Raw genomic sequence first — 25794 nt, forward strand, 5'->3', positions numbered from 1 at the left:
CTTCTAGGGTTCCCTCTCAGTAGCAGCACCTTGTTTCACCGACATATTTATTCCTCTCTTCTCTAGCAGGCTATAAACTTTCAGAGAACGCACAGCAGATCTCTGGTTGCTAACACCTGCCTCCAGCCTGTTGGGACATATTTGGCTTAGTGTTTACATTACTGAACGTAACGCAGGAAGGTAGGAGCAGTGATGAAATTTCACTGATGACATGAAGCTGAGAGACCAAACTGATACAGTGCAAGCTGAGATTTTAATATAGTAAGACCTAGATGTTCCTGAGGCCTGGACTAGTATAAGACAAAATTAAATTAATCAAAGTGAAAGATCATACATGCAGGAGTTGCTGGCAGTGTTTTAGCTATAAACAGGTTGTCTGCCAGAATTAAATGTTGATGAAAAGGGCTCTAACATGCTAGTTAATCATACAAAGATTGAACTACTCACTTGTTAGAAAAACACAAATGCAATCCCAGGATTTATCAGAAGCAATTGTAATGGAGATACGCAGCCTTATGGAAATGTTAATGCGTCAAACCCTTTTAGGTTCTCCTTTGTAACACTGCATGCCGTTATAGCCACCCACAATCATAAAAGGCAAATTTTGTGGTGATGTGGAGACAGACTGAAACCTTATCACACAAAAAGAGAGTTAAATAGCTGGATGTTTTTATTTTTGCAAAATGAGGGCTGGGAGGAGGAAGGGCATGATTGGTGTTTTCATGCTCACCCTGCTGCACTTCCAGTCAGCAGATGGGCAGACCTGTGCTGAAGTTAACAGCCATGCTGTCACACGCACAAAAAGTAAACAACCTGGCCATACTTTTATTGTTGCCTGGAAGTTGAGAGCTTCCCAGCTATTAGGAGAAGGAGATTTTTGGATGGTATTCCAAAATCAGCAGAGTGTGTTTGTATGTATCCTAGTGACAGCCGAGTCTCTGCTGTCTAAAGGAAGTGCTGCAAGTACCCTGCTCAGAGTAAAAACCACAGTGATGCAGGTAGAGAGAGTGCGCTGCGGGGAGTGCTGTGCATCTCTTGGGCAGGGCTTAAGCTCGGCTCAGCTGTGATGTTCTTCCAGCTCATGACATGGGTTGGCAGAGCCTCATGGCTGATAAGCACTCAAATCCACCTTTAGGTGGGCTCTTGCCAAGTCATTGGGCTCTGTCTTTGTGTCACTCTTCCTGAGCGATGTTTTGTGTCCCTTCAGCTGACTGGGGCCACAGCGCAGTCAGATGAAGTGTTTCTGCATCTTTGGGGCTGAGTTAATAACTTCCCCAGACCTCTGGGGATCCCACAGTCAGCTGATACCTGCATGGAGTTTGCTTGGGTCCAGCACACCCAGAGGGCTGCCATGTGAGGCTAATAAGCCTGAGCCAATCCTGGGGGCAAAAATTGGGAGTGCTGGTCATGTGTCCCCTGGCACTTGTGCAAAGAGTTTGTTGAGGCTCCAGAGGTGAATTATTGCGTAGCCAAGCAGAGTTTGGCAAGGGCTGTGAATGTGAGCTCAAAGCTGCACAAAAGCAGCTACAGCTGTTCCAGTGAAGAGCAGACCCCTGAAGCCAGAGCGCTGCATCCACTTGATGCTGCCTTTTGTAGCAACCCTGGACCCGAGCTATTCCTTTTTGTGTGGCGTGGATAAGCCATGGCACCTGGGTGTGCTATCTACAGAGCTCCAACTGTACTTTCAGGTTGGTTTGATCCATATTTGAAAGGATTGATAGGACATCTGCAGTTGCAGATTACCTTAGCAAGTGCCAAGGTCCTTTCAGGTATGCCCTCCTGTCTCTTCCCCCCTGTCTCCCAAATGCTTCTGCACAGTGGGTTGCGGGGTTTGAACATCTCTTTATATGCTGTAGAGAATTTTTACTTTCGTACCTACTGTTTTCAGGCAGGTAGATACCAGAATTGTTGAGGATTTTTTGTTTCTTGGGTTTTTTCTTTTCCTCTGCTTGCTTTAAAACTTCTGACTTTATCTCCCCTATACTCCCTTACCTACGTATCTGTTATGGGATGACCAAGGCTCTTTTCTTCCAGAAGATCAAGTGAGGGAAAAAGAAGTCTTGACATACTGCTTTGTACCTGGAAATAGTGAGAATGCAGGAAAGAAACAGATAGTCTAATGCTCTTGAGCATTCAGTTGAGCCAGTATGCTATGAAAGAGTTAAATCACTGGTTTTCTTAATTTGCAAATACAAGAATTTGGCGTGAGGCAATTAGTTTCTGTTTGAGAATCATTTTGTTGATATGCTACCACCCTCTCTAGTATTTCAAAAGATTTTGACATTAATATTATATCTGCCCTACAAGTTATTCTGACAAAAGGAAATTTACAGTCTTAGACAAAAATCTTTCAGTGGGTTGTCTCTCTTTAATCCTTCCTCTTCTGTAGGGAGAGGCTTAATCAAGTTATACCTAGCCTATGTCTCTCTAACAAGTGTGTTAAATATGTAACTTCAAAGGTAATCTTGAATGACATGCAGCTAGCTAATAAAAGCAAAAATGTTCTTTCTTTAACGGGGAGGTTCAGAGAGCCAATTTGTATCTGAATGCCCTGCAGATAATCTTTTGCCTGAACTCCAGGAGAACCTCTTCTCTTCTGGCCAAAGACTTGACTGAATTCCTCTTGGACTCTTCATCTCTCATCTGCAGAGTCCAACAGGTGCAACTGCCTCCATACATATGAATTTCACTTGCAGCTTGTCTCCACTGTTCTAAGCAGTGATGAGAAATTTGATCCTAAATTTGTGGTGTCATTTTGCACTGATCTTGTGGAACCAGAAGTGCCAAGCTCAGTGTCAAATTGAGAATTTGCCTTGCATAAATGAATGGTCTTTTCTAAATACCCCGGGGCTACTCTGTACTTAAATTTATAAGAGTGTGAGTGCCAGATTTTAATAGAAAGGTCACTATTAATACATTACTCTTGGTTTTGGCCAGTGTTGTTTTATCTCTGTAAAATACATACTATAAGAAAATGTTTTGGTGGAAAAATGAGACATGTTAATAGTTTGGAGTAATTATCTAAACATTTGTGTCAAACTAGTGACAACACTGATCTTTAGCTTTTCTCAGCAATGCAATTAAGCAATGCACATTTGATAAAATAACTATTGTTTCTAATTAGCTATTACGAAGTGATTTTCTTTGTTCTTTGATATTTGATCTGAGGCAAGTTTTCTACTGTTGTCAGTGGATGGACTCATGGGGTTCTTGTTCAAAGGAGCTGTATTTGTTCTTAAAAGTGGGTCAGCCGTTTTGCATCTTCTCGGTATTTGTTCCTTTGATACTGGACTTAAATGGCTCAACTTTCATTATATTAGTATTCTAAATAAGGAAAACTTTTATGCATGTGTTAGTTTTACATTGCTCAATTTTTACAATTTCTGTTTAGGAATTATTTTTGGAGCCTGTGGGTTTTTTGCACTAGCTTTCAGTTGTATTTGGACTGTTGTAGGAGAATTCCCTTATGTTGCCTCCAGCACAGAGTAAACCTACTATCAGGGTCAAAAGCGACACAAAATTCAAGGAAAATGAATTCTTGGTCTCAGAAGGTTGACGTGAGCACACGAAAAGTGGAAAAGGAGTCACACTAATCATATCTTTTAAGTCTGGGAACTTGGTAAATTTGATAAACTGTGATCTGTTTCATCAAACAAAAAGTTAAAACTGTAGAGCATCAAGAAATCAAACTACAGTGTGTTAAGAGGAAAAACAAGTGTCTTTGATGAACTAAGCCATACGTGTTGTGAAATCTTCGAAGTGAGTATCATGCACCTAGTAGAATACTTTTGACTAGCTTATGTTCAGGTACTTGGATTCATTGACCTACTTAAGTTTGAGCAGTGCTCTGACAAGTGATGTTAAAACCACGCAAGTGGTTTCTTTGGCTAGGAGTTACTGAATAAATTTATATGATTTGGTCTCCATAGATTTTTCCTATATGTGTTAATGCTGTCCAAGTCATTGGTGTGTGCTAGGATCATTGCTGCTGTGTTCAAAGCTAGTGCTTTCCAGTGTTTTCAGAGCTGGGGTGGTATTCCACGGAATTTCACACAACTCTGGTAAAATTCTCTATGGTCAGAAATACTTCTTTTAAATAACCTAGAATATTCACCATATTTTTTCATTAGACTGATGACTGTTGGTCTTCTATCTTGCCTAGCTGTAGAAGAAAGACCTTGAGTGTCAAGAGCATTTCCAAACTTTGTGCAAGACTGCTTTATATCTTTGGTGGATGAAAACAGTTACAGGTTTTTCCTGTCGCGTTCTCTTCTGACTGCAGTAAGGCAGAGTATGTTTCTGCAGTCTGTATAGTAGGGATATTTCAAATTCAGAGAATGGTAGAGACCCTGGCTTAAGGTTGGTCTTGCTCACAACTTTGGTTATTTCTCAATCTCTGCATCTTCTAAAATGTTTCTGTAAGCAAGAGACTATTTTGGAGTCTACATTGCTTCTGCTGTCACTGAAATGCTCTGCTTTCTCTTGCCTTTTTAGATCTCCAAGTTTGACTTGAACTATTAAGCTATAATTCTGTGGGAATAAGTCTGAGTTTCTCATAATTTCAATTATAGATATTTTAGGGAATGCAAAACACAGATTAGACATTCATGCAGTCTGAGTAATAATCTTGTGCTTAATTGGGGAAATATTTACAAGCATTCCCTGGGAATTTACAGGGAAGTCTGTCTCATGTTTGTCTTTTGAAAGAAATATAATAGTAATTATTTAAAGATCTTAATTTTAGAGCTCAATATTGGTTGCATCAAATGCGATGAGAGATTTCTTAATACTGTATTGCTAATTCACAGCTATTCTTCTACTCCAGTCCTACTCAACTATTCACATTTTGGTTTGAAACTCTGAGTTCCCTCTGTCTGCTGTGATTTCAAATCCCTACTCATAAAAAATACCGTAGTTCCAGATTCACAGTAGAATATTATATTACTTTGGATTTGTGATATTAGTTACATTAACTATGGATATTAATTACTAAAGAAGCCGAAGAGTGATAAAAAGTTGCCATTTCATTGATGCAAAATTAGTGAAATACTTGGATCTTTGTGATCAGTGCTTTTTGAAATGAAACATGTCAGCAGCATTGGAGGCTGGCATTAATTCTTGTGGATTTGAGGCCTGATTTAACCATGGTTAAACAGCACTACAGTGCTCGTTTTGCTATGTGGGTAGAGCGTAAAGGCTTTTAAAAGTCTCCAAGGACTTTTCTAGCCATCTGAAGTTAGAAAATTGTTACTGTCATAGTGTGGAGGGAAGACTTCTGTAGGGCACCTAATATACTAGTTGCAATCATGTATTCCTTAAATCCAGATGCCTTATCTTCCAACGACTAGCTGATTTGTTTGACCAAGCCACTCAGCTACTCTGTAATTAGTTTTCTCTAGCGGAAAATAATTTCATGTTCCTTGAAAAGGAACTCCTAAAGGCTTGTGAAGTGTTCAGATGCCCCAACAGATTTACATGTATTTTGCCATGGCTGTAGACAGTGTTACAGCTGGAGTCATTAGGAGCTGTTGCTTCTTTCCATTCTTCGGGATATGATGCAATGTGCAATAGCATGCAATTGGAATGATTTCAATAAATTAATAATTCAGGTTAGTGTATTAGTGTGTGATGATACATAACTTCAGATGATATTCCTCAGCAAAGCTTTTGACACTTTTTCCTGCAGTATCCTTGTGTCTTAGCTTGGCCATTATGGTTTGGATAGGTGGGCAGCTAGGTGGCTAAAAGAATCAGTTAGGTGGTTGGCCTCCAAGGGTCATGGTTAATGGGTCATACTCTACCTGGTGGCCAATAGGTAACAAGTGGAGTCTGCAGGGGTCTGTCCTGGACCTGTCCTGTTTAACAACTTTAGCCATGACCTTGCCATGAATGAGTGCTTTGGACTGCTTAAGCAATCACTGTCAATGGTATTAGCAAAAGTGATTTAACAGGAATTTATAAAAGCACAACTTCACAAAGTTTGATGGCAAAGTTCACTCTATTACTTAATACATGGATGAAACATACAAAGGAGAATCAAGTTAGAATCAAACTAGAATTATTTATACAGAGACTGAAGACGCAAAAGGCTAAGAGAGAAACACGCAAAGGAAAATCGAGTTTGAATTGATTTTTCATGATTTGCACAGAGATGTAAAAAGGTAGGGGAGACCCTCTGTTGAGTCATGAGGTTCAGAGAAGACCCCCTTCTTTCTAAACTCCTGATGGAGCTTAGGTGTGGCTGGATCCATTCCTAGTCCCAGACTTGGGCAGTGGTTTATGTCTAAAGGGATTATGTGTGTAGCAGCAGTCTGAGGTTCATTCACAGTTTGAGGTGAATCACAAGATTTAATAGAATTTGATCATTTTAACGTTTACAGAGTGATTCAATAGAATTTACTACAATCACAACAGTGACTTGGTTATAGATTAGAAAGGGCAATATTTATACTATACTTGCTGTAGAATACCTGGGTCAACTCACACACACATGCACACAGACACTAAGAGAGATAGGTAGAGAGAGATATATATAAGCAAAGGTATACCTGTTAAAAATTCCCCTTGAGTTCAGTGAAATACCCACGTCAAATGTCTCGGCATTTTCTCAACAAGCGAAGGGTTGAGCCTCAAGGAGCAAAGGGTATCAGGTCAGGTCCTGTCGTCAGCTTTCAGCAACGGTCCTCCGATGTTCGCAAACTGGAGAGTTCACGAGCGGTGAGAGGTGTCCCCCTCAGAAGGAGGTGCTGGTCGCAGCCCGCTGTGGTCCAGGAGAGCTCAGAGGGCCTCACTTAGGACCGCTCTTTATGGGTTCACAAGATGATTGGCTTTAGTCATCAGCAAATTACTGGGATTCCAGTAACACTGGTACCATTTCACAAGAGTTACTCAGATAAGGGAGGTTCCAAGGCTGCCAGGGGACGACTAAGATTCAGATAAGGGATGTTCCAAGGCTGTCAGGGGATGACTAATTATTCCTGTTCCCACTCCCCACCTTAGCCATGCAAGAGTTCCTGGTACGGTCAAGGGATGCTTAACTGCCCAACTCACTACACAAAGGCTAAGGTCCAATGGGAATTCCTGAGATCGTAGAGCAGCCCAGGATGGTGGGGGGGAATGCATCACCACAGACCTGGAGCAGGGAACACAGTACACTCTCAAGTTTGCAGAGGACAGCAGACCAGGGGCCCAGTTAATATGCTGGAGGGTAGAGCTGCCAGCGAGGGGTACCTGGGCAGGCTGGAAGGATGGGCCTGCAGGAACCTCACAAAATTAAGCAGGGACGAATGCCAAGTCCTGCACCCGGGGGAAGGAAGAGCCCCTGGCAGGGATACAGGCTGAGGACTGAGGGGCTGCAGGGAGCAGCTCTGCAGGAAAGGCCCTGGGGGTGCTGGCAGACAGCCAGGTGCCAAGAGAGGTTGTGCCATCTCCATGCTTGGAGGTTTTCAAGGCTGGACTAGGCAAAACCCTAAGCAACCTAGTCTGACCTCGTGGCTGAGCCTGCTTTGAGCCAGAGGTTGGATTTAAAGACTTCCTGAGGTCCCCTTCAACCTGAAATACCTTATCCTGTGATTTTGTGACTACTTATTTATTCAATTTCAGATTTTAATTCGAATTTGAAATTTGCCTTTGTAATTTAATTTGCATGTCTAAAATGATACATGCTTAGTCTGTTCTATCACAAATTCAACTAACGCTTACTCTGTGTGTGCGCGCGCACGTGTGTGTGTGTTAGTGTTCTGTCAAAAAAAAAAAAGATCTGGGCCTTTACCAAGCTCACATTTCAAAAATAATTGTTATATCACAAGTGTTATTTGCATTTCTGTGCTTATTACTGGTTTCTTTTATGCTTATTTCTTGTGTAAACTTGCCACGTGATTAATATGCTTTTTTATTTCAACAGAGGGAGAATATATCAAGATGTTCATGCGAGGTCGACCAATCACTATGTTCATTCCTTCTGATGTAGAAAACTATGATGATATTAGAACAGAACTGCCTCCTGAAAAGTTAAAACTGGAGTGGGTGTATCCTTGATATCAGTAACTACTTGCTCTGTTCCCTTTTCATCTTGTCTTGCCTTTTTTTTTTTCCTTTAGAATTTGGTCTTGTCTGCTCTGTTCAGAGATAAAAATTACTTAAAAGCAGGGAAAAAAAGTTCAATTTAATATAGCAATTGAAATGGTTCATAGCTACTGTATATATGACTTTAAGCTGCAAAATATGTAGGCACAGAAAAGCCATATTTTTTCTTTGTTTTGCTGTTGAAAATAATTACAATTTTTTTTTTAGTGTGAAAAAAAGTCTTTTTGGAGAGTTACAGAGTTTCAGAAATGTCCTCCTCTGCCCCCCACTATATTAACATATGCTTTGCATTCAGGAACATTGGTGGTTTTCAATCTCTGTTCATTTTTAGGAGGTTTTAGAGCTATGGAAGATCTTGAATTTCTTGTGGTCCTTACCTACGGAGTGAGGATTGCAGAAGCAGCCATCCTTTACACTGCTTCTGTGTTTCAGCTCCAAAGTGAAGGGGTTACTTTCTTGGAGACTAGTGTGCATTAAATGCACTAAGTAAATTTATCATTTGAAGAATGGAGTTGGTGTGTGCCTGATGACAATTCTCCAGGCTTAGTAGACGAGATGTTAAGTTCATTATAAGAAACGTGCTTTTGCACACGTTTGGGTCTTCCTGGCACCCCCTCATCTCTGCAGATTCTTCCAGTAAGCTGTGATTGTGTAAGTTTCTTAGTACTTCAGTAAAATAACATGTCTAGGCAGCACTTGGGTTGGTGTAATAATCTCAAGTTTGATCCTTCTGATGTTGCTGAAAGCAGAAGCATTTTTAGGAATGTTGATGATACACTGTCATATGGCAGGATATGTACAGACAGAGGCTACCCCTACCTCTATCGGCATATCTTAGTGACTAAGGCATACATATTTTTTAAGCCACCCCTTGTTACTCCCTTTAGGAAAGAAGATTTCTCTATTATTTTTCCTGCCTTTATTAACTAACAGATGTTTAAAACAGATAATGTTGGGTACTTGGTTATGAAGAGCAGCTGTGGAGCTCATGTCCTCTGAACTTTTCAGTGAGACTGTGGAAGCTTAGACCGTAAAGGAGGGAAGTTTTGGATTAAAAGTCTGATGGGAAGGAAAACAGAGCTTATTCATGCTTTGCAAAGCTGTGATGCCCAGCTTTCCTACTGTCACAGCTCTTGGGTGCTGATGCTGGCATTCATATGACCGTGGAGTGAATTGGGTCAGTCACTGATCTAGCTGAAATGTAATCTTTTTTTTGTGGAGTTAACTTTCAGCAGGATCAAGTCATTAATTTGATTTGCCCCACAAACATGCAAGAGCTAGAACTGGCATACTGGAGGAAGACCAGATCTACTTTTTCAGCAGCAGTGAGCAGTTTGGACTGACAAAAACTGATCATGAAATCACACCCTCAGTTAAGTAAGTGCAAATCCAGTGTAGACACACTTACTTAATGTCCAAGGACCTTAGGTTAAACCCATTTCCTGCTGAGGGCTGATTAAAGTGAAATAAATCTAGTCTAAACAGACTGTCCATATGTTTTTGGAATCTGTTTAAGGAACTGTCATCCTAAAAGTATAAATATAAATATAAATATAAAATATAAAAGTATATTTATGAGTGTAGGGTACCTTTTGGCTACAATGGTGAAGAAAACAGTGAGGAAAAGGCAGTAAAATTTATGAGGGCTTAATATTGGTCTCTATGAAGTTGCACAAAATTGCTCTTCAGTTTTGGAGATGGGAAGATACAGCAGCAGCAGATCTTGTACTTCATGCACAGGTTTAGCAAGGGGAAGAAATATGCAGGCCAGCTGTAACTTCCAGATATGATGGCAAACTGAAGCCTGTACACCTTATTAAAAAGGCATAGAGACAGTGATTCATAGAATGTTTTAGCAGCGTCAGTGTTTTGCAGCTGAAAGGTCAATTGAGTGTTGAATTGTTCAATCTAAGTTTTGTTTTGAACACTTTTAATTCTCTTGCCTTCTGGATGATTGTTCGTAATTGGGTTTTCCTTCAATATTACTGTTTTGGAAGATGCTGATCAACTATGAACAACTTCAAGGCAAGAACTGAAGGGTTCTTGGGGTGGGTTTTTTGTTTGGGGGTTTTTTTTTTTGGTTGGTTGGTTGGTTGGTTTGGGAGGGGGGTGTCCTTTTTAGATGAACTGTCCTGCATGTATATTCAACTACTGATACCCAGTACTGTAGATTCAACAGAACACACTTAGCGTTTGTCTGCCCTGCAGATTACTGTCAGTTGAAGAAATACCTAAGCTGCTTGGCAAGATAAAGTAGCTCGTGGAGAAGTCTGAGCTCTTGACTCTGTCTGGTTCCTGAGTGATTTCATTTAAATTTAACAATTTAGCTTGGGTATCCCTGCTTTGTAGTGCAATCTTTCCTACTGCACTTCAGAACTGGTTAAAGCATATCTGGCATTCCCAGTAACAGCGAAATGAGTTTATGTAACAGCTAGAGAGGTCACAGTCAGTGCTGCTGTTGACGGGCAGTGACTTCATAGACTCTTTTCTCCCAGTGTATAGTAGCTCAGTTTCTGGAGGGTATTTCTGACTCTGTTTTGTAACATTATTTTTAGCACTGGTGCTCTTCTTTCTAAGAATAATTGAAGCTAGCGGTAAATGTACTATTGAATTCTGGTGTAGAGTGGATCACTTTTCATGAGGACCATGGCTATTCTTAGCCAATTAAAAACAAAAAACCCCTCAAAACTAAAAGCTGTTAAGTATATCAAATGTTGTGACAAAACAGTCCTTGTAATTGGTGAGAAACATTCACAATACGAAGACAACCATGTCTGAATTTCCCTGGTTGAAACATCAGTCTCATTGAAAGATTAACATTGAAATTTAGTGGAAATTAAGCATCAAAGTTGTGTCACCCCTTTTTCTGTAGAGAGAGTCAGTCAATTATTGTATTAATGTATGTGCTGATTTGTTCTCTGTGGAAAAGGAAAGAACTGCTGTGGAGCAACAGCTCCTCTCGTTTTCTCTCGAGATAGTTGGGATGGAGAATGAAGAAAGCAAAAAATTTCTCCCACAAAACAGTTGTTCCTTTACATGCTCCTAAAAAACACACTCCTAGAAAATGCAGCTGCTCTTTGGTACCTTATTACGTAGGAGGGGTAAAGGAAAGGAATGGACTGAGAAAATGTAACCATCTTTTGCAGCCTCATGAATGCCAGAGCTCAATGGTGGGTGCCAAAGTATTTAGCCTTAGCTTTGCATGGTAGACTTCTGTTATGGAAAGGCGTGTTTGCATAAATCATTAATACTTTTCTAGGATGAATGTTCAAAGATGTCAATCTTACTAAATCCTTACCAATACACTCCCTATTGTATAGAACAGATTAGCAAGATCTGCCTTTCTCCTCTGAGAAGGTATTTAGAATAGCGTTCTTAATGCTTCAGGATAGAAAAAATATTTTCATTGGTTTGTAGCCCATCATTTTTGAAAGTTCAGTGATCTGGTTGTTTTGGTTAGGTTTTTGTTTTTTTTTATAAAAGGCCATTCTGGAGTTTCTTTTTGTTCCATTAGTGTTTAAAAGAAGAAGAAAGAGGAAAATTTAGTGGGAAAGTAAACAGTGATGGAGGAGAAACAGAGGCATCCTCTTTTTTTTCTGCCCTCAGCATTGTGTTGTATCAGCATTTCTCTCGTTATCATTTGCTAAGCAAGCTCCTCTGCTTCAGAGGAGCCATCGTGTTTTCTGTAATAAATGGAAGACAGCAAGATATAAATCTGGTTTGTTTTCTGTACTGTTAAGAGATTTAATTGACAACTGAATGCAGTGTCCCTCTTTGAACCATTGTTTAGTTACAGCATGTTTTTAATTTTGCGAGTGTTCTTGTGGTATAGCAGTCCTGTGGTTTGATGGAACTGCAAAAGAGGAAAGGTAGTGTGGTAGGGGATTCTTGACTGTGGGGGTGGCATTGGAAGGGGTGTGGTGGTATTTTTGGTAGAAAGGTAGCCCTTTTCCAAGAAGAATAGAGGTCAGGCTGTCAGCTTAGGACTTGTCAGTTTAGATACTCCCAAACTTGGACCACTGCACCTGCTTTCATTTATGAGAAATGGCCAGCTTCATGCATCCAGCTTTCTCCATGTGGGTCTTTGACTTCCTTTTATTGACCTGATTAACCAGGACCTAAGGCTGGAATCCTTTAGCTAGTTGCTTAATGTATTTCCCATATTTTCCTTGCTCTTGCAGGTGTATTGGTTGGCGCTGAAGTGGAGAGCTCTCTGAAGTGCAGGACATAACAGGAAAATTACATTTTTTGAGGCTACAGAACTACTGTAAAGTCTGAGTTATGATGTTAATTGTACTTAGTGACCCTGGGAACTGCAGTACAGGCAGACAGCCACATTAATAGTCTAGATGAAGAAAATTGCACCTGTTTCAAAGAAATAACAAGCTGTAATAATGTTTGATCAGTGTAACTAAGGCTGAGTTGCAGTGTGTAAAACTTCTGAACATCATTAGGAGTCATGCAGGTTTCCTCCAAAAGTCATCCCTTTTATATATTTTGGGTAGATTTGGATAGAATATTTTTCACTGTGTCAGTTCCTTTTTAGTTTTGTTTGTTTTAAAAATACTCTAAAAGAGTCTAAAGAAATATTTCCTGAACTTGGCAGCTGCTGGGCAGAAGCTCGCCTTTTTCTGAAGGGCATTAGGAATTTTCACATGCTTGTTTTAAAAGCCCGAATAGTATACGCCGAAAGTAATACTCTGGTGCCCGCAGTGCAGATGCATAGCTCCATTGCTGTAAAAATTGTTAAATCAAAACAGTGAGTTGTGCTGTTACTTAATGAAACTTCACGTGGAAGTTTTTATAAAATGACAGCACTGTATTTGTTTTACTTCAGTGTGCCTTATATATTTTATTTTTAACATCAGTGAGCATCACTTTTTAAGGGATTTGGTTTCCTGAAATCCAATTGTATGGGGTTTGTTTTGTTCTGTTTTTTTAAACTGTGTTACTGAAATCGTGCTATAGTTCTAGAGGAAAATCATAAAGGGCATTTGCTGACATGAGAGCTCCCAGGAATCCTTTAAAAAAAAAAAAGTTGGTATTTTTTTTTCTGATATACAGTGATTATGAAAACCTTGACTTTAAAAAAATATATATATGTAGATATGGGTATCGTGGAAGAGACTGTCGAGCCAATGTTTACCTCCTTCCTACTGGAGAAATTGTGTATTTCATAGCATCAGTGGTGGTACTATTTAACTATGAGGAGAGAACTCAGCGACACTACTTGGGTCATACAGACTGCGTTAAATGGTTAGTATATAACATTTGCATGTAAGTATGTGTGTAATAATGCAGAAATGTATTTTTTTTATTCTCTCCTACTGTATGTATGAGCTCACTAATGTCATCATAATTGTAATTGTTTTCTGTTTCATCTACCCCAGTAGATTTCACTGTAGTAAACACTGCACAAATGAATGGTGCTAGAGCAGTCTATGCTAGCTTACAATTTCTGGCTTAAATGTAAAACAACGGGATACGTAGACAATCTAAGAGTGCCAGATTAGAGAAAGGATCTTTGCTTAAATTATTCTAAGTCGATATCCCAGAAATTAAAAATTGTTGTCAGCCTAATTCTAAATCAGTGATTTACAGGCAGTATGGTGAAGGTGTAGTCTTAAAGGAGAATTAGAAAACCAAATGGAAAACTGAGCAATAATTTTCTTATTTTTTAATAGATACCCCATCCAAGTATTAAGACGGTCTGGGAAATCAGAAGTTTGCAAAACAAAACAGAAAAGCAGGGAAATTGAAGCCAATGTTATTGCGGGTGGAAAGGCAGTTGCTGATTTTACAATGTTAGTCTGAAGAGTAGCGCACATCATATAATGGTGAACATAAGCTCCCTACTGTACCTTAATGGAGAAGGGTTGCCATCTAAACCTCTTTTCTCCTGGCTGTGCTTTGATAACTGTAATTGCTTCCTGTGGGAGGAATGCTGTCAGTCTTGTGTTCTTCACTTTCATTCAAAAAACTAGACTGAATAGTAAATGGTTTTGGTGTCCATCATTCTGACCTCTTTAGGCTCTCCCTGGCTCCCCCTTTCCTGTTTCAGCGGCTTTCTCCACCTTTGTAGTTTTGCAGAGAAAGCAAGTAAGAAGGTCGGTCAAAAAATCACTAGGACTAAGAGGATGTGTACTCTGAAATCTGTTTTTTCACATCAGGTCCAAAGCAAAATGTGATAAGCAAAAGCAGATTTTTACTTACACTAGTAGTACACCATACTGGAAAACTTCATTAGTACAATTACTCATTTCAAGTGGCAGTAATGCCTGACTCCTGGGTACACAAGCTCTCAGCCAACTTTTCAGCTGTTTTTTCCCCAGGTTCATGCTATCTGTAGGTTTAGGCATAAAATATGCTATAGTGTTTATAAATATGGCACGTAACTATGCGTAGGAAGTTCATCATGAGACACGGTACATTTTGTTACAGTGGACTCCTGATACAGTCAAACCTTAGATTTGTCAGAGCACATGTGGAGGTGGCTCTTCTGGCACTCCTGGTTGTGTGCCAGCAGCCATCACAAGAGCCTGATCAACCCATCAGTACAGTGTGTAATGAAGTAGTCTGATGAAAAACATTCAAGCCATCTCATGTGGGATTTAGGATCATAAGTGTCTTCATGGGCTTCTGTTGAGAAAGAAAAAAAAATTTACAAAAAACCTCTCAGTTTTGAAGACCTATGACAGCAAAAGCAAGTCATATTTCTGTCTGTCTTAGTCTTGCAGTTCATCCAGACAAAATTAGAATTGCAACAGGACAGTTAGCTGGAGTGGATAAAGATGGAAGGGTAAGTAATAGAGCTGTTGAGCAGTAGTATCTTGTTTTGAAAATCAGGAAAAAGTGTTTGGGGTTTTTTTTAATCTCATCATCACCTTCTCTTTGCAGTTTATTTTATGCACTGCATTTACTGAGATATTTTGCTGTTTCTAAGGTAACAGCCTATATCTCTAGCAAAAGACAGTAACAACTAAGCACTCAGCCATACATCAAAAAGAGCAGAAGCTCATAAAGTCCTTTATCTGTGACATAGGAAACTCAATTTTAATTGTGCAAGCAAACGTGAAGCTTGTAGTTGATTTATAAGGCCACATCATTTCTGTCACTTTTTTTTTTCAATAAGTCTTCTGCCAGAGGAGGACAAGTCCCCAGTTCTGTGGGTCAGTGTACTCTTAAGGCTTCATGGAAGAAGAAACCAACTTTGAGAGTTCATGGAAGGTGTGTCAAGCTTTCCTAGAAACTTGCTCATTTGGGAGCAAGTGTGTTTAAATGCCCTTGTCCCTGGCTCTTGGAAAACTCTGTCACAATTTGAATAATTGGATTATCTTCATGAAGTTATAGACAGAGGAAGAAAAAAAAAAGAGAGGGGAAAAAGAAGATAGATACTATGAGGTGTAGAAGCACGTTAAATATAACCCTTATTCAGATGTTCAACTTAATTTCTTTTGTAAGAAATTGGTGTGGGGTTTTTTGTATAGATGTTGTTATAATTTCCACTGAACATTTGTTGACTTTCTTGTTAGGGCTGGCTGGTTTGTTTTTCCATTAGTGGGATGATTTATTGTCACTTTCGATGGTGAATGCTGTCCTTAAGCCAACTTAATTCCCACTTCATTTGTGATTGTTTCACATTTATGAAGCTAAGCTGGCTTGGGATAGTACTTGTATGAAATACAACCATGGACATTTTCACTGAGTGGTTGGTGATGGTTAGGGGACTTGGTTCACCAGGGTTTTGTTGTTTTTTTTTTTTTTTCCCTACTTTATGTATAAAAAAACCAAGGTTTGATCATTGTTTTCAGCGGTTGCATAAGATTGCTAGGTCTGGTGCCTGAAATGCAAGATGACTCTTCCATTATTTGTTCAATGACTTAAATTGGGCAAAGATTTATTTTCACAACTACCAAATGCCACCACACTTAATTTCCTGCCTCGGCGGCACTGCTGCCACGTTTGTAGCTCAGACACAGGGAGTAAGATTGTCTTGACTTGCCTTTTGAGCTTCAGGATACTATCCAGCAGCATCATTAGCACAGGTCATCCTGCATTTCAGTCTGCAGTTTGTAATTCAGGTAGCATCTGCTTAAGGAAACTTGACACGTGCATATGATGCTTTCACTGTTGATGACACTGTTTGTCCCATTGCTTTTTCATGCAGCCTCTGCAGCCCCATGTTAGAGTATGGGACTCGGTGAGCCTGGTGACGCTGCAGGTTATCGGCCTCGGGACTTTTGAGCGTGGAGTGGGGTGTTTGGATTTTTCAAAAGCGGTAAGATGGGTGCGATTACTTGGTGTGTTAATTTATCCAATCCTATGTAAACGGGAAGGAGATCTCTGGACATTTTGTATGTGGTTGTCTAGCTGATCTGTTTTGGTATTAAAAGTGTGTCAGTAAAGTTAATGCATACTTTATAAAACCAGCTGACAGCAAGCTAGCTGGAAAAACAGGAAATTGCACATGTAAAATTGTGGTAACAAGCTAGCACAGTGAAAAAATAGCAGGCAAGAAAAACCTTAACTAGAAATTGAAGGCCATGCTGGGTTTAGTGGTTTGGTTTGGTTTGTGAGGGGCTTGGTTTTTCGTTTGGATGTTAAAAACAAGTTTATTAGTGAGGTTCGTGAAGACAAATTTTAGCAAGTTCTGATAAAAGGGGTAACTTTTCTGCTTGCACAGCTGGAGTAGGTTTTTATCCACCAAGAAATAAAAAAACCCCAACATTGTCTTGTGCTATTTTTTTCCCCAAGGAATAATTTGTTCAATTTGTGCCTCTACTTTTACACAGAAAAAAAAAAATAGAAGTCTTGTTACTGGGCCCACAGAATTTGTCAGAAAAATCAGTAGCAAACGGAGATGTGCTACTTGGCATTGATAAAGTTCTCATTTCAGAATTGGCAATGAGTTTATTTTTTTGTAAAATATGTGTATATTTTAATCTTTAACCTGCCTTTGTATTTTTGCCAAAGCACTGGGATGTATCAGACCTGCTGAAAACTTAGACTGTGATTCTTGCATCCCAGCAAGAAGAATTAATGTGTGTAAAAAATAAAAAAATGCAGAAAAAGAATGTCTACTGTATTTTGCTAATAGAGGAAGAGATTCACAGGACAGCTGAGGTGGGAAGAGATGTCTGGAGATCACCTCATCCACCATCCTGCTCACAGCAGGCTCAGCCAGAGCAGGCTGCTCAGGGCTGTGTCCAGCTGGCTTCTGAGTATCTCCAAGGATGGACACTCAACGGTGTTGCTGGGCAACCTGTTGAAAAGAAATGCTTATGCTATCTTGCTGCAGTTTCACTTAACACTGAAATGTTGCTATGTTAGTTACATCTAGGTTTTGTCTTTCAGTAAATAAGATAATTTTTATGTTTGGGTTTTTTTTACACAAATAAGGGGTAGCATAAATAAAATAATGTGAGAGGAGTACTGTCATTCCTGTCACTCTAACAAACCAGTAAAAGTAAAACTTTTGAACTGAGGTACATTTTTTTTCCAAGGTGAATAAACACATTCCAACAAAAAAACCAAACAGAAAACACAGGAATTTTTGAGGACTAGATTTTAGTTTTTATTAGTTCTGTTTTGCAGCTGAAACCGATTTTGATACCTTATTACAGTCTCATATGATTCCTCACTAGACAGAAACAGTGAATGTGCACTATCTAGAACTGTGTTTTTAGCACATAATTTCATTAAGCCACACAAGAGCTGTGTATATCACCAATGCTGTCTTCAGGGTTTCTTTCCACTTAATAATTGACATGTATATTTGCATATTACTGCTCATAATAGTATTTGGGAATAAAAATTTCAGCCACCTCTATTTTCATAATTTGTTAGAGAATGCGGTTGAACTGCAAGAATCAACTTTAAAATAAATAAGGCTTCCTCCAAATCTTTCTACACATGTCCTTGAAACAACTGGTTTGTGCAAGTATGTGTTGCTGTGAATAAGTATGTTTTTGTTCTAAGATTTTCTGTCTGCTTTTCTAATTCCATATAGCCATATTTAACATTTTGTTGTAAAATTGTTCAAAATAAGCCATTTTAGTAATTTAATACCGTAGATGCCAGTCTTTTTGCTCTGTAAGCATAATTTTATTCAGAAAGTGTTACCTTTGCTGCAGTTTTACCAACCACATGATGAAACTGCTGGTACTTAATGCTCCACGCAGAACAAATTAGATGTGCTTACAAAATTTGATAATGTAAAGTTGTGTGTATGTGATGGTGACATTTAAGAAAAAAACAAAAGTGGAGCTGTGTGTCTGCTTCTGAGACCTAAGGAAAAACAAAATATTTCCAGAATAGAAAAAGGGAGAAACCTCTTTGCTACTAGCGTGATATTGCAAACAAGAAAGCAAAAAAAAGACAACAACAACAAAAACAAACTAGAAGAGAGAGACTTGGTAAGATATTTAAAGGTTTCCTAGAATCATTATTTTAAGCATGGTCATTTTTTTGTGAGATTATGAAAAAATCTATGTCTGTCTTTAAGAGAAAAGGAAAATACCAGATATTTGGAGTTTATAATTACTTTAAATGGACTTGATTAATTTATATTTGTACCTTTGTGGTTTTTTAAAATACTACTACCCTGCCCTGTTTCTAAATGGGGTGTGATAGTACTTTGTCAGCACTTCTGTTTTTTCTTTTTCCTTTAGGATTCTGGTAGTCATTTGTGTGTAATTGATGACTCTAATGAGCATATGCTTACTGTCTGGGATTGGCAGAGGAAATCAAAAATAGCAGAAATAAAGGTAATTATTGCACAAATTAATATTCTGAAATACAGGTGGTTTTATTCCCATAAATAAAACAGTTTGAGACACACACATTTGATTGCACTTGGAAACTGCAACTGTAATACCGCTGGCTTGTATAAGGATACAAAAGAAATGTATTCTTAACTTTGATATTGGAAGGTTTTTGCATATTGGAGTGCTTATAATTACATTTTACTTATCCTTGAGAGCCAATGCAAATAAAGCAATTCTGTAATATTTTCCTAATTTAAAAAAAAAAAAAAATCCTGGGAACTTTAAGAAACTGAAGTGGTGATTCAGTCTGTAGTTGTTTCTTTAAAAAAAAAAAGTAGTTTTAGACATCCCTTATTTTCATTTTTGTCTGAATCGAGTTCCAGACATTGATTCTCCATACATGTGTCTCTTGTCATTTGAAGTCCATTAGTACTTTTGTAGATTGCAATCTTGTCTGCTTTCCTGTTTTTTTGGTAACCTCCTAAATTTCTGATTGATGAGAAGCGTTCAGAGGTGTTGCGCTCAATGTTCGTGTAAAGTTGATTCCACTGGAAACACCCAATCCAATAACAACTTGCTATTGAAGTCCATATTTTGAGACATCTTGATTTGCATTATACAATATCAAGCAAGGAGATACTACACGGATGTGGAACTGCGTATTTTTTAATTATTTTTTTTTTAATCATGAGTCAGCAAGGGGAATATAGGCATGTATGTCTATATGATTACAAACTTGGAATTTCAGATAACAAAGTCAGGTTGGTTTGACCCATTTTCTTCAACTTATGTTGACCAATACTAATTATGTTCTATTCTGTAAGTTTTAGTGTAATTCTATGTCAGTATTTTCATTTCCTTGCTGATATTTAATGTGAAGTTATTTGGCATGTGCCTTGTATTTCCCTTTTTATTGACATTATGTTTTGAGTATTTTCACTCTCCAAGGAGTTCCTTGGTGATTCAGAATTGGCTGAAAACAATTTGGCAGGGACAGCTTGCCCTTCAGTACTTACTCATGTTTAGGACTTGATCTTGCAGTATCTTAAGCAGCTTCCACAATAGGTGGTGTGAGCAGAGTTTCATCCCTTGAGCTAGGGTGCAAAACAGAAGCCTTTTCTCAGCTGAACTCCATTAAATTTTTCAGTCCTTAGTTTCCATAGGATTTGTGGATATCGCAAATCCACTCATGTGGAGGAAGCTGTGTGTGAGAAGCGTAATTCAATAAATATGGCTATCAACAAAAAAATTAAACTTAAGAAGGTTGTTTTCCTAAAGTGAGCCAAAAATGGTGAGCAGCACTTTTATGGATACCCCTTTAAAGCACGGGCTTAAATCCCATTGAAGTAAATGCATTGATGCATTTACTTAAGTGTTTTGTAGAGTCCTTGCCTCCGGGAGATTGTCTTCAAAGGCAGTTTGGTTGAATATACATTAGAATTTAGATAAATGACCAGTCAGTTTGTTATGTTTGTAAAATCTGTTGGTAAAGGATGAAATACTCACTGAGGTGTTAGTAATTCAGTAACAGTATATGCAGCCAGTAAAAATACAACGGTGGGACACTGTGTTTCAGAGTTTTGAGTTATGCAGGCTTCTGTTTTTCTTTGTGAGGAGGAAAGGAGAGGAAGAAAGAACCCGAAAGAATTTTTATAGAATTTCAGAAAGAGAATGATGGATATAATCATGCTGTTACCATTGTCTCACTTGCCTCTGTCAGAGTTTTGTTATCCAGAATACCAAACTAGTCTGTGTAAAAAATAAGCAGGGTGTCTTTTATACATCATTCTCGTTCCATGGCAGAAATTTTAGCTGTTTCAGAGGGCAGAAGCTTTTATGATTTAAAAAGCAAATGTAAAACCCTGACTTTTCTACTGAAGTTTTATAAAGATCTCTTACAAATGTAGAAAATCCATATATATAAAATGATATGTGCAGTCATTCGGACAGTTGATTTAGCACAGAACACGTACGGATTCTTTCAAGCATACAATGAGCTGTCTAGTTCCTCATATCTCTGTTCTGAAACCTGGGATCTTAACATGTGTTTTTAGTAGTTAATGTCTGAATAATGCCCATCTGAATAAATATTATTTCTGTTATTATTTCAGACTACAAATGAAGTTGTTCTTGCTGTAGAATTCCATCCAACTGATGCAAATACCATAATAACATGTGGCAAATCTCATATATTTTTCTGGACCTGGAGTGGCAATTCATTATCAAGGAAGCAAGGGATATTTGGGGTAAGAATGTCTTGATGTCAGGTCAGTTTTAAGTCAATGGAATGATCTGCTCACACTTTCTATAAATTTGCTTCGTTGTTACTATGTACTGTTTGAGCAGAGGTGTAAACAAACAAAAAAGGTTAAATTCTGCTTATGTGTCTGCAGGGTGTATGGGTGTGGATACATTATGCTAATTACATAGAGAATACAAGCAATTATCCCTTTCTTTTGCTTGCTTTGTTTCAGAAATATGAAAAACCCAAATTTGTTCAGTGTTTGGCTTTTTTGGGAAATGGTGATGTGCTCACTGGAGACTCAGGTGGGATAATACTTATATGGGGCAAAACTACTGTAGAATCTACTCCAGGAAAAGGACCTAAAGGTAGGATACATTCACAGTTAATCGCAGATTTTAGACAGTCTGTAGAAGACAAACATAAAGCATTGCATTAGAAAAGGAATAGGGAAACAGGCCTGACTAAGGGTGTACACTTCCTATTATTAACAGGTGTACTAAACTCCTTCAAGTGTCATGAATTTGCTGACTTAAGAGCAATCTAGAGTTTCTGAATAATTAATGAGACTGTGCCTGAAATGAATGAAAACTACTTTATCTAAAGGGTTTGCATTTAAAAACAGGTACAGTTAATCAGCTTTCCTTTCATCCTGATATTTGAAAAAGGCTGTAGGATAAGTTTGAGGATTCCACAGGCTACTTCTGCCTCTTAAGGCTTACATTGTACCATGCTTAGTCTCAGAGGAATACCATTAAGTGTTGAAGCTGATGTTAATGGGACTTGTATGTGAAGGAAAAATATAATGCATAGTTGTACCAATCATGCAAAAAGAGTATCTGGTTTAACAGATAAGTCTTGGCTGTAAAATATACTTTAAAACCCATCTTATTTGAAATTTGGGTTAAACTTACTCTTTAGGGCAAAGCTTTTGTAAAAAAGAAAGGAAAATTATTTGCTACCCTACATATGCAGACCTGGCACAGTTGAGCCCTAAGGTAACTTATAAATTCAAGGATAATTTATTTTACTTGGCAGCTTTTCAAACACTCTGGTTTAAATGGGTATGCCAGCAAAACATTCATTTAAAAAGTAAATTTTTAACCATAAGTATGTTTTTGTAGGTAAATCTTTTTCTTGTCTTTCAAGCTAACTGCAATGGAAAAATAACATATTATCTGATGTTTAATTTTGAAGTTCTTGTGCAAAAATAACCATTCCTGAGTATAATCTTAAAAGATGTCAAATAGAACATTTATTTACATTGCCTTAATTAAATATGGAATCTTTTAGTTGTTTTATCACATTAGATTGGTCACAGGACTTGATCTCATACTCTTTTTCACCGTGTGAGAGCATGCTGACTTGAACTGACTTGAGCCATAGGCAAAGTCAGCAAAGTTAAGCTGGTATTTATTTGGGTGGTGTTTTAGGCTTTTTCTGTGATTGCTATTTGGAAATATGCAAGTTGCAAAGCACCAGAATCTTGCTTTTTTTTAAAATGTACTTTCCTACAGCAGTTATTTTGACATGAATTCCCAATTAGGATGCAAAAGGCTTCCTTTGCTACCTTTGTTGTTTAATTTTCTCACCTCTCTTTTGTTCTTCCTAGTGTTTTCCTTTGGGTAGACTACTATATTGATAGATGCCAAATGCTGCTTACGCTATTTTTAAGTGAGGCAACATCCAGCACTAGATGTTAAGTTCATGCATCCTGGAAACTTTGCTATAAATAATTTGCTTTTTATTCCCATGAGACTATAGACAAGAAATCTTTGAGTTTCTTATAAGAAAGTAACTTTAATTGTTTTCAAATAATTACTTGCTAAATGTTTATTGACTCTAAATGACAGTTTCTCTTGCATCTGGAAAGACTGTGTTCCCTTGGATAGCAGAGAAATGAAAGCATTTTGCAAATAATTGTTTTTCTTGCCTTCACAAGTTGTAGGACAATCAATCTCAAAGTTTCTCTTCAGAAAGGCAGGCCCTTTGTTTTATCTTTTTATCCTGCAAGAAAACACTACCACCTTGTGTTTGCAATACTGATGCGATACTAATAGCCTGACAGTCCAAATGTAATTATTTATTATACACTGTTACTTTATTCTTCTGTCAAAAGGCATAGCTTCTTGTAAACCCCAGGTGAAAAAACGAGTAGTGTTCTTTATTATTTTCTTTTCGTGCATGTAGGAGTATATCAGATAAGCAGACAAATCAAAGCTCACGATGGCAGTGTGTTCACACTCTGTCAACTGAGGAATGGGATGCTACTAACTGGAGGTGGGAAAGACCGAAAGATCATCCTCTGGGATCATGATTTGAATCCTGAAAGGGAAATTGAGGTAAGAAAGCAAGAGTGACAAGGGAATTGCCTTGAGCAAGGTATTGACTAGCAAGACAGAGCCCTCCTCACCCTTTGGAGGATTGGTAGTTAGGATGATAGAATGTCTTCTGGTTGCTGTCTTTTTAAGTGGATGACAATGTTTTATTATAAAGTGTTTAAATTTTCAGCATATAATGAGCCTATATGAGGCTTCAGTTCTCCTCTGTTTTAAGTTCAACAGAAATTACAAGGTTTTTCTTTCCTCCAAGCCCTTCCTTAGTTTCTTTTATTTGTCACTTTTTTGAGGATATTGTTTAGTATCACCTGTGTTTTTGTTAAGTTTGCCTGTCTGGAGAAAGACAATGTTGCCAGCATTTGAGGGTTTTAATAGAATTTTTGACATAAGGCAAACAATCGGTGGGATACATATGCGTATTCTGTAAGAATTAATGATTTATAAGCTATGTTGAGGAACTTCTTTTAACTTTATCCTAAAACAAGTGTTTAGTGAATATGTATGTCTCTGTGATTTGGCTATATGGCAATGCTAGGTAAATGGGGATGAACTGGAAAAAAATTGTACATTATGGATTTTAAAATACTCCCCCCCCCGACAATAAGATGACCTCTTGAATTAATGTGTTCTTCTTAAACAGTTGTTCTAATAATGGTTTACTCCACTTACCTAGTGTCCATTTATAGCAGCATTTTTTCCTTAACGCATATGTTTAGTTCCGTCTAGAGTTTATTACCTTGAATCTAATATTTACCTTTAGAAAACACATATTGAGAGTAAGTAAGCATTGACTATTATATACAACTCTTAGGCTTAAGTAACACCCTCTATTCGTATCAGTGTCTCTGTTTGCCTTTTGTTAATGTTACGTTGAAGCTGATCTCTTACGTTGAGAAATATTACCAGAGCCCTGACAGACATCTTTCTGAATGATTGCATTCATTTTCTATCTTGTGTGGCCAATATTAGTGTATTTTCTAAAGGTAAATCATTTAGAATACCAAACAAATGCACACTGTAAAATAAACCAGTCTATTAGAATTCAAGCATGCAATAAACAAACTCAATAAAATTTGGGGTCATTGCTGACATAAGGCATGTGAACATTTACTTAAGGCTAATCAGGAAGCATTTACTGTGGGCTACAGGATTTTCCTTATTTTTCACAATGTTTTGAAAAGTAAACAGTAATTGTGTATTATTGCTATCCTTATAAGATGAGTTGTAAGGTTGTGGAGTGCATTCGTTTAGTGTATTTGGCACTTAAAAATCCATGTAATTTAATTTGTAATTTTTTCTACTGTGACTTATTAAAATAGCATAATTGTGATTGTTTTGGAGTGAGATCGTCTCGTATACTGAACAAATAAATGAGGTAGGGTTTGGGTCAAGTCCTGATCCAGTGTATACATGATTAGATTGTTCCTTTTTACTGGGAGAACTGCAGTTCTGGTACCATCTTTGTGCACTATTTGTGGCCTTCAAAAATAAGCGCCTATCAAGATGCGTGATGTGGTTTTACAGATGTTTCTTTTCCTAGGTTCCTGACCAGTATGGAACAATCAGAGCAGTAGCGGAAGGAAAAGCAGATCAATTTTTAGTGGGTACTTCACGAAACTTTGTTTTGCGGGGAACATTTAACGATGGTTTCCTAGTAGAGGTACAGGTGAGCACAACTTTTTTTTTAAGCTACAACCCAAAAATGGTTTGGATTTCCCTGCTAGTGTGTTATTTTAAGAGAGTCTTTATTTTATTCATTGTTAAATCATATGTGTTTTCTTTCCAGGGACATACAGATGAACTCTGGGGACTGGCATCCCATCCTTTCAAAGACTTATTTTTAACATGTGCCCAAGATAGGCAAGTTTGTATGTGGAACTCTGTGGACCACACACTGGAATGGACCAGGCTGCTAGATGTATGTCAACCCTTTAATGTTAAATACAAAGCTGGAAAATAAGAAAAAGCATTAGTTTTCTGCAACACCGTTGTCCCATCTGATTGCAAGAGAAACAAAAAACCTGTAGTTATGGCTTTAAAAACAGCTATTCAGAAGCTTTGCTAAACTTAACCAGGCTCATCAGACATTGTACAGACTGTAATCTGGTTACCATTGTTTGATGCCATTCTGACAATCCAAGTTGTATAAAACTTAGTCCTTTGTTCTTGTTACAGTTTAACTTTTTCCCCAATCATTCAAACAATCTGAAGAGGGTATCATACAGTTGTGCAAGGTTTGGCTTTAGATGTCCTTCCTTACTGTCATTGTTTGTGTCATATTTTGGCTAGTTCTGTCCTAATACCCAAGCAAAAGTATCTTTTTACACAGAAGTTTAGCCTTTTTACTTTCAATGTCATGTAG

At 38.0% G+C, this 25794-nt stretch overlaps 1 protein-coding gene across 6 annotated transcripts in view; it reads left to right on the forward strand.

Moving 5' to 3' along the window:
- EML4 (EMAP like 4) overlaps positions 1-25794 on the forward strand; it is a 169510-nt gene that overhangs the window by 121347 nt on the left and 22369 nt on the right. For all 6 annotated transcript variants that reach the window (XM_052806814.1, XM_052806812.1, XM_052806813.1 and 3 more), the window contains 10 exons: positions 7904-8027; positions 13192-13341; positions 14815-14884; positions 16253-16363; positions 18756-18851; positions 20963-21097; positions 21326-21461; positions 23284-23435; positions 24973-25098; positions 25219-25350. In XM_052806814.1, coding sequence (XP_052662774.1) covers positions 7904-8027; positions 13192-13341; positions 14815-14884; positions 16253-16363; positions 18756-18851; positions 20963-21097; positions 21326-21461; positions 23284-23435; positions 24973-25098; positions 25219-25350 — 1232 coding nt within the window. The remainder of the gene's footprint in view (positions 1-7903; positions 8028-13191; positions 13342-14814; positions 14885-16252; positions 16364-18755; positions 18852-20962; positions 21098-21325; positions 21462-23283; positions 23436-24972; positions 25099-25218; positions 25351-25794) is intronic.

Source organism: Harpia harpyja, chromosome 13 (genome assembly GCF_026419915.1).
Source record: "Harpia harpyja isolate bHarHar1 chromosome 13, bHarHar1 primary haplotype, whole genome shotgun sequence".
Lineage (NCBI taxonomy): Eukaryota > Metazoa > Chordata > Aves > Accipitriformes > Accipitridae > Harpia > Harpia harpyja.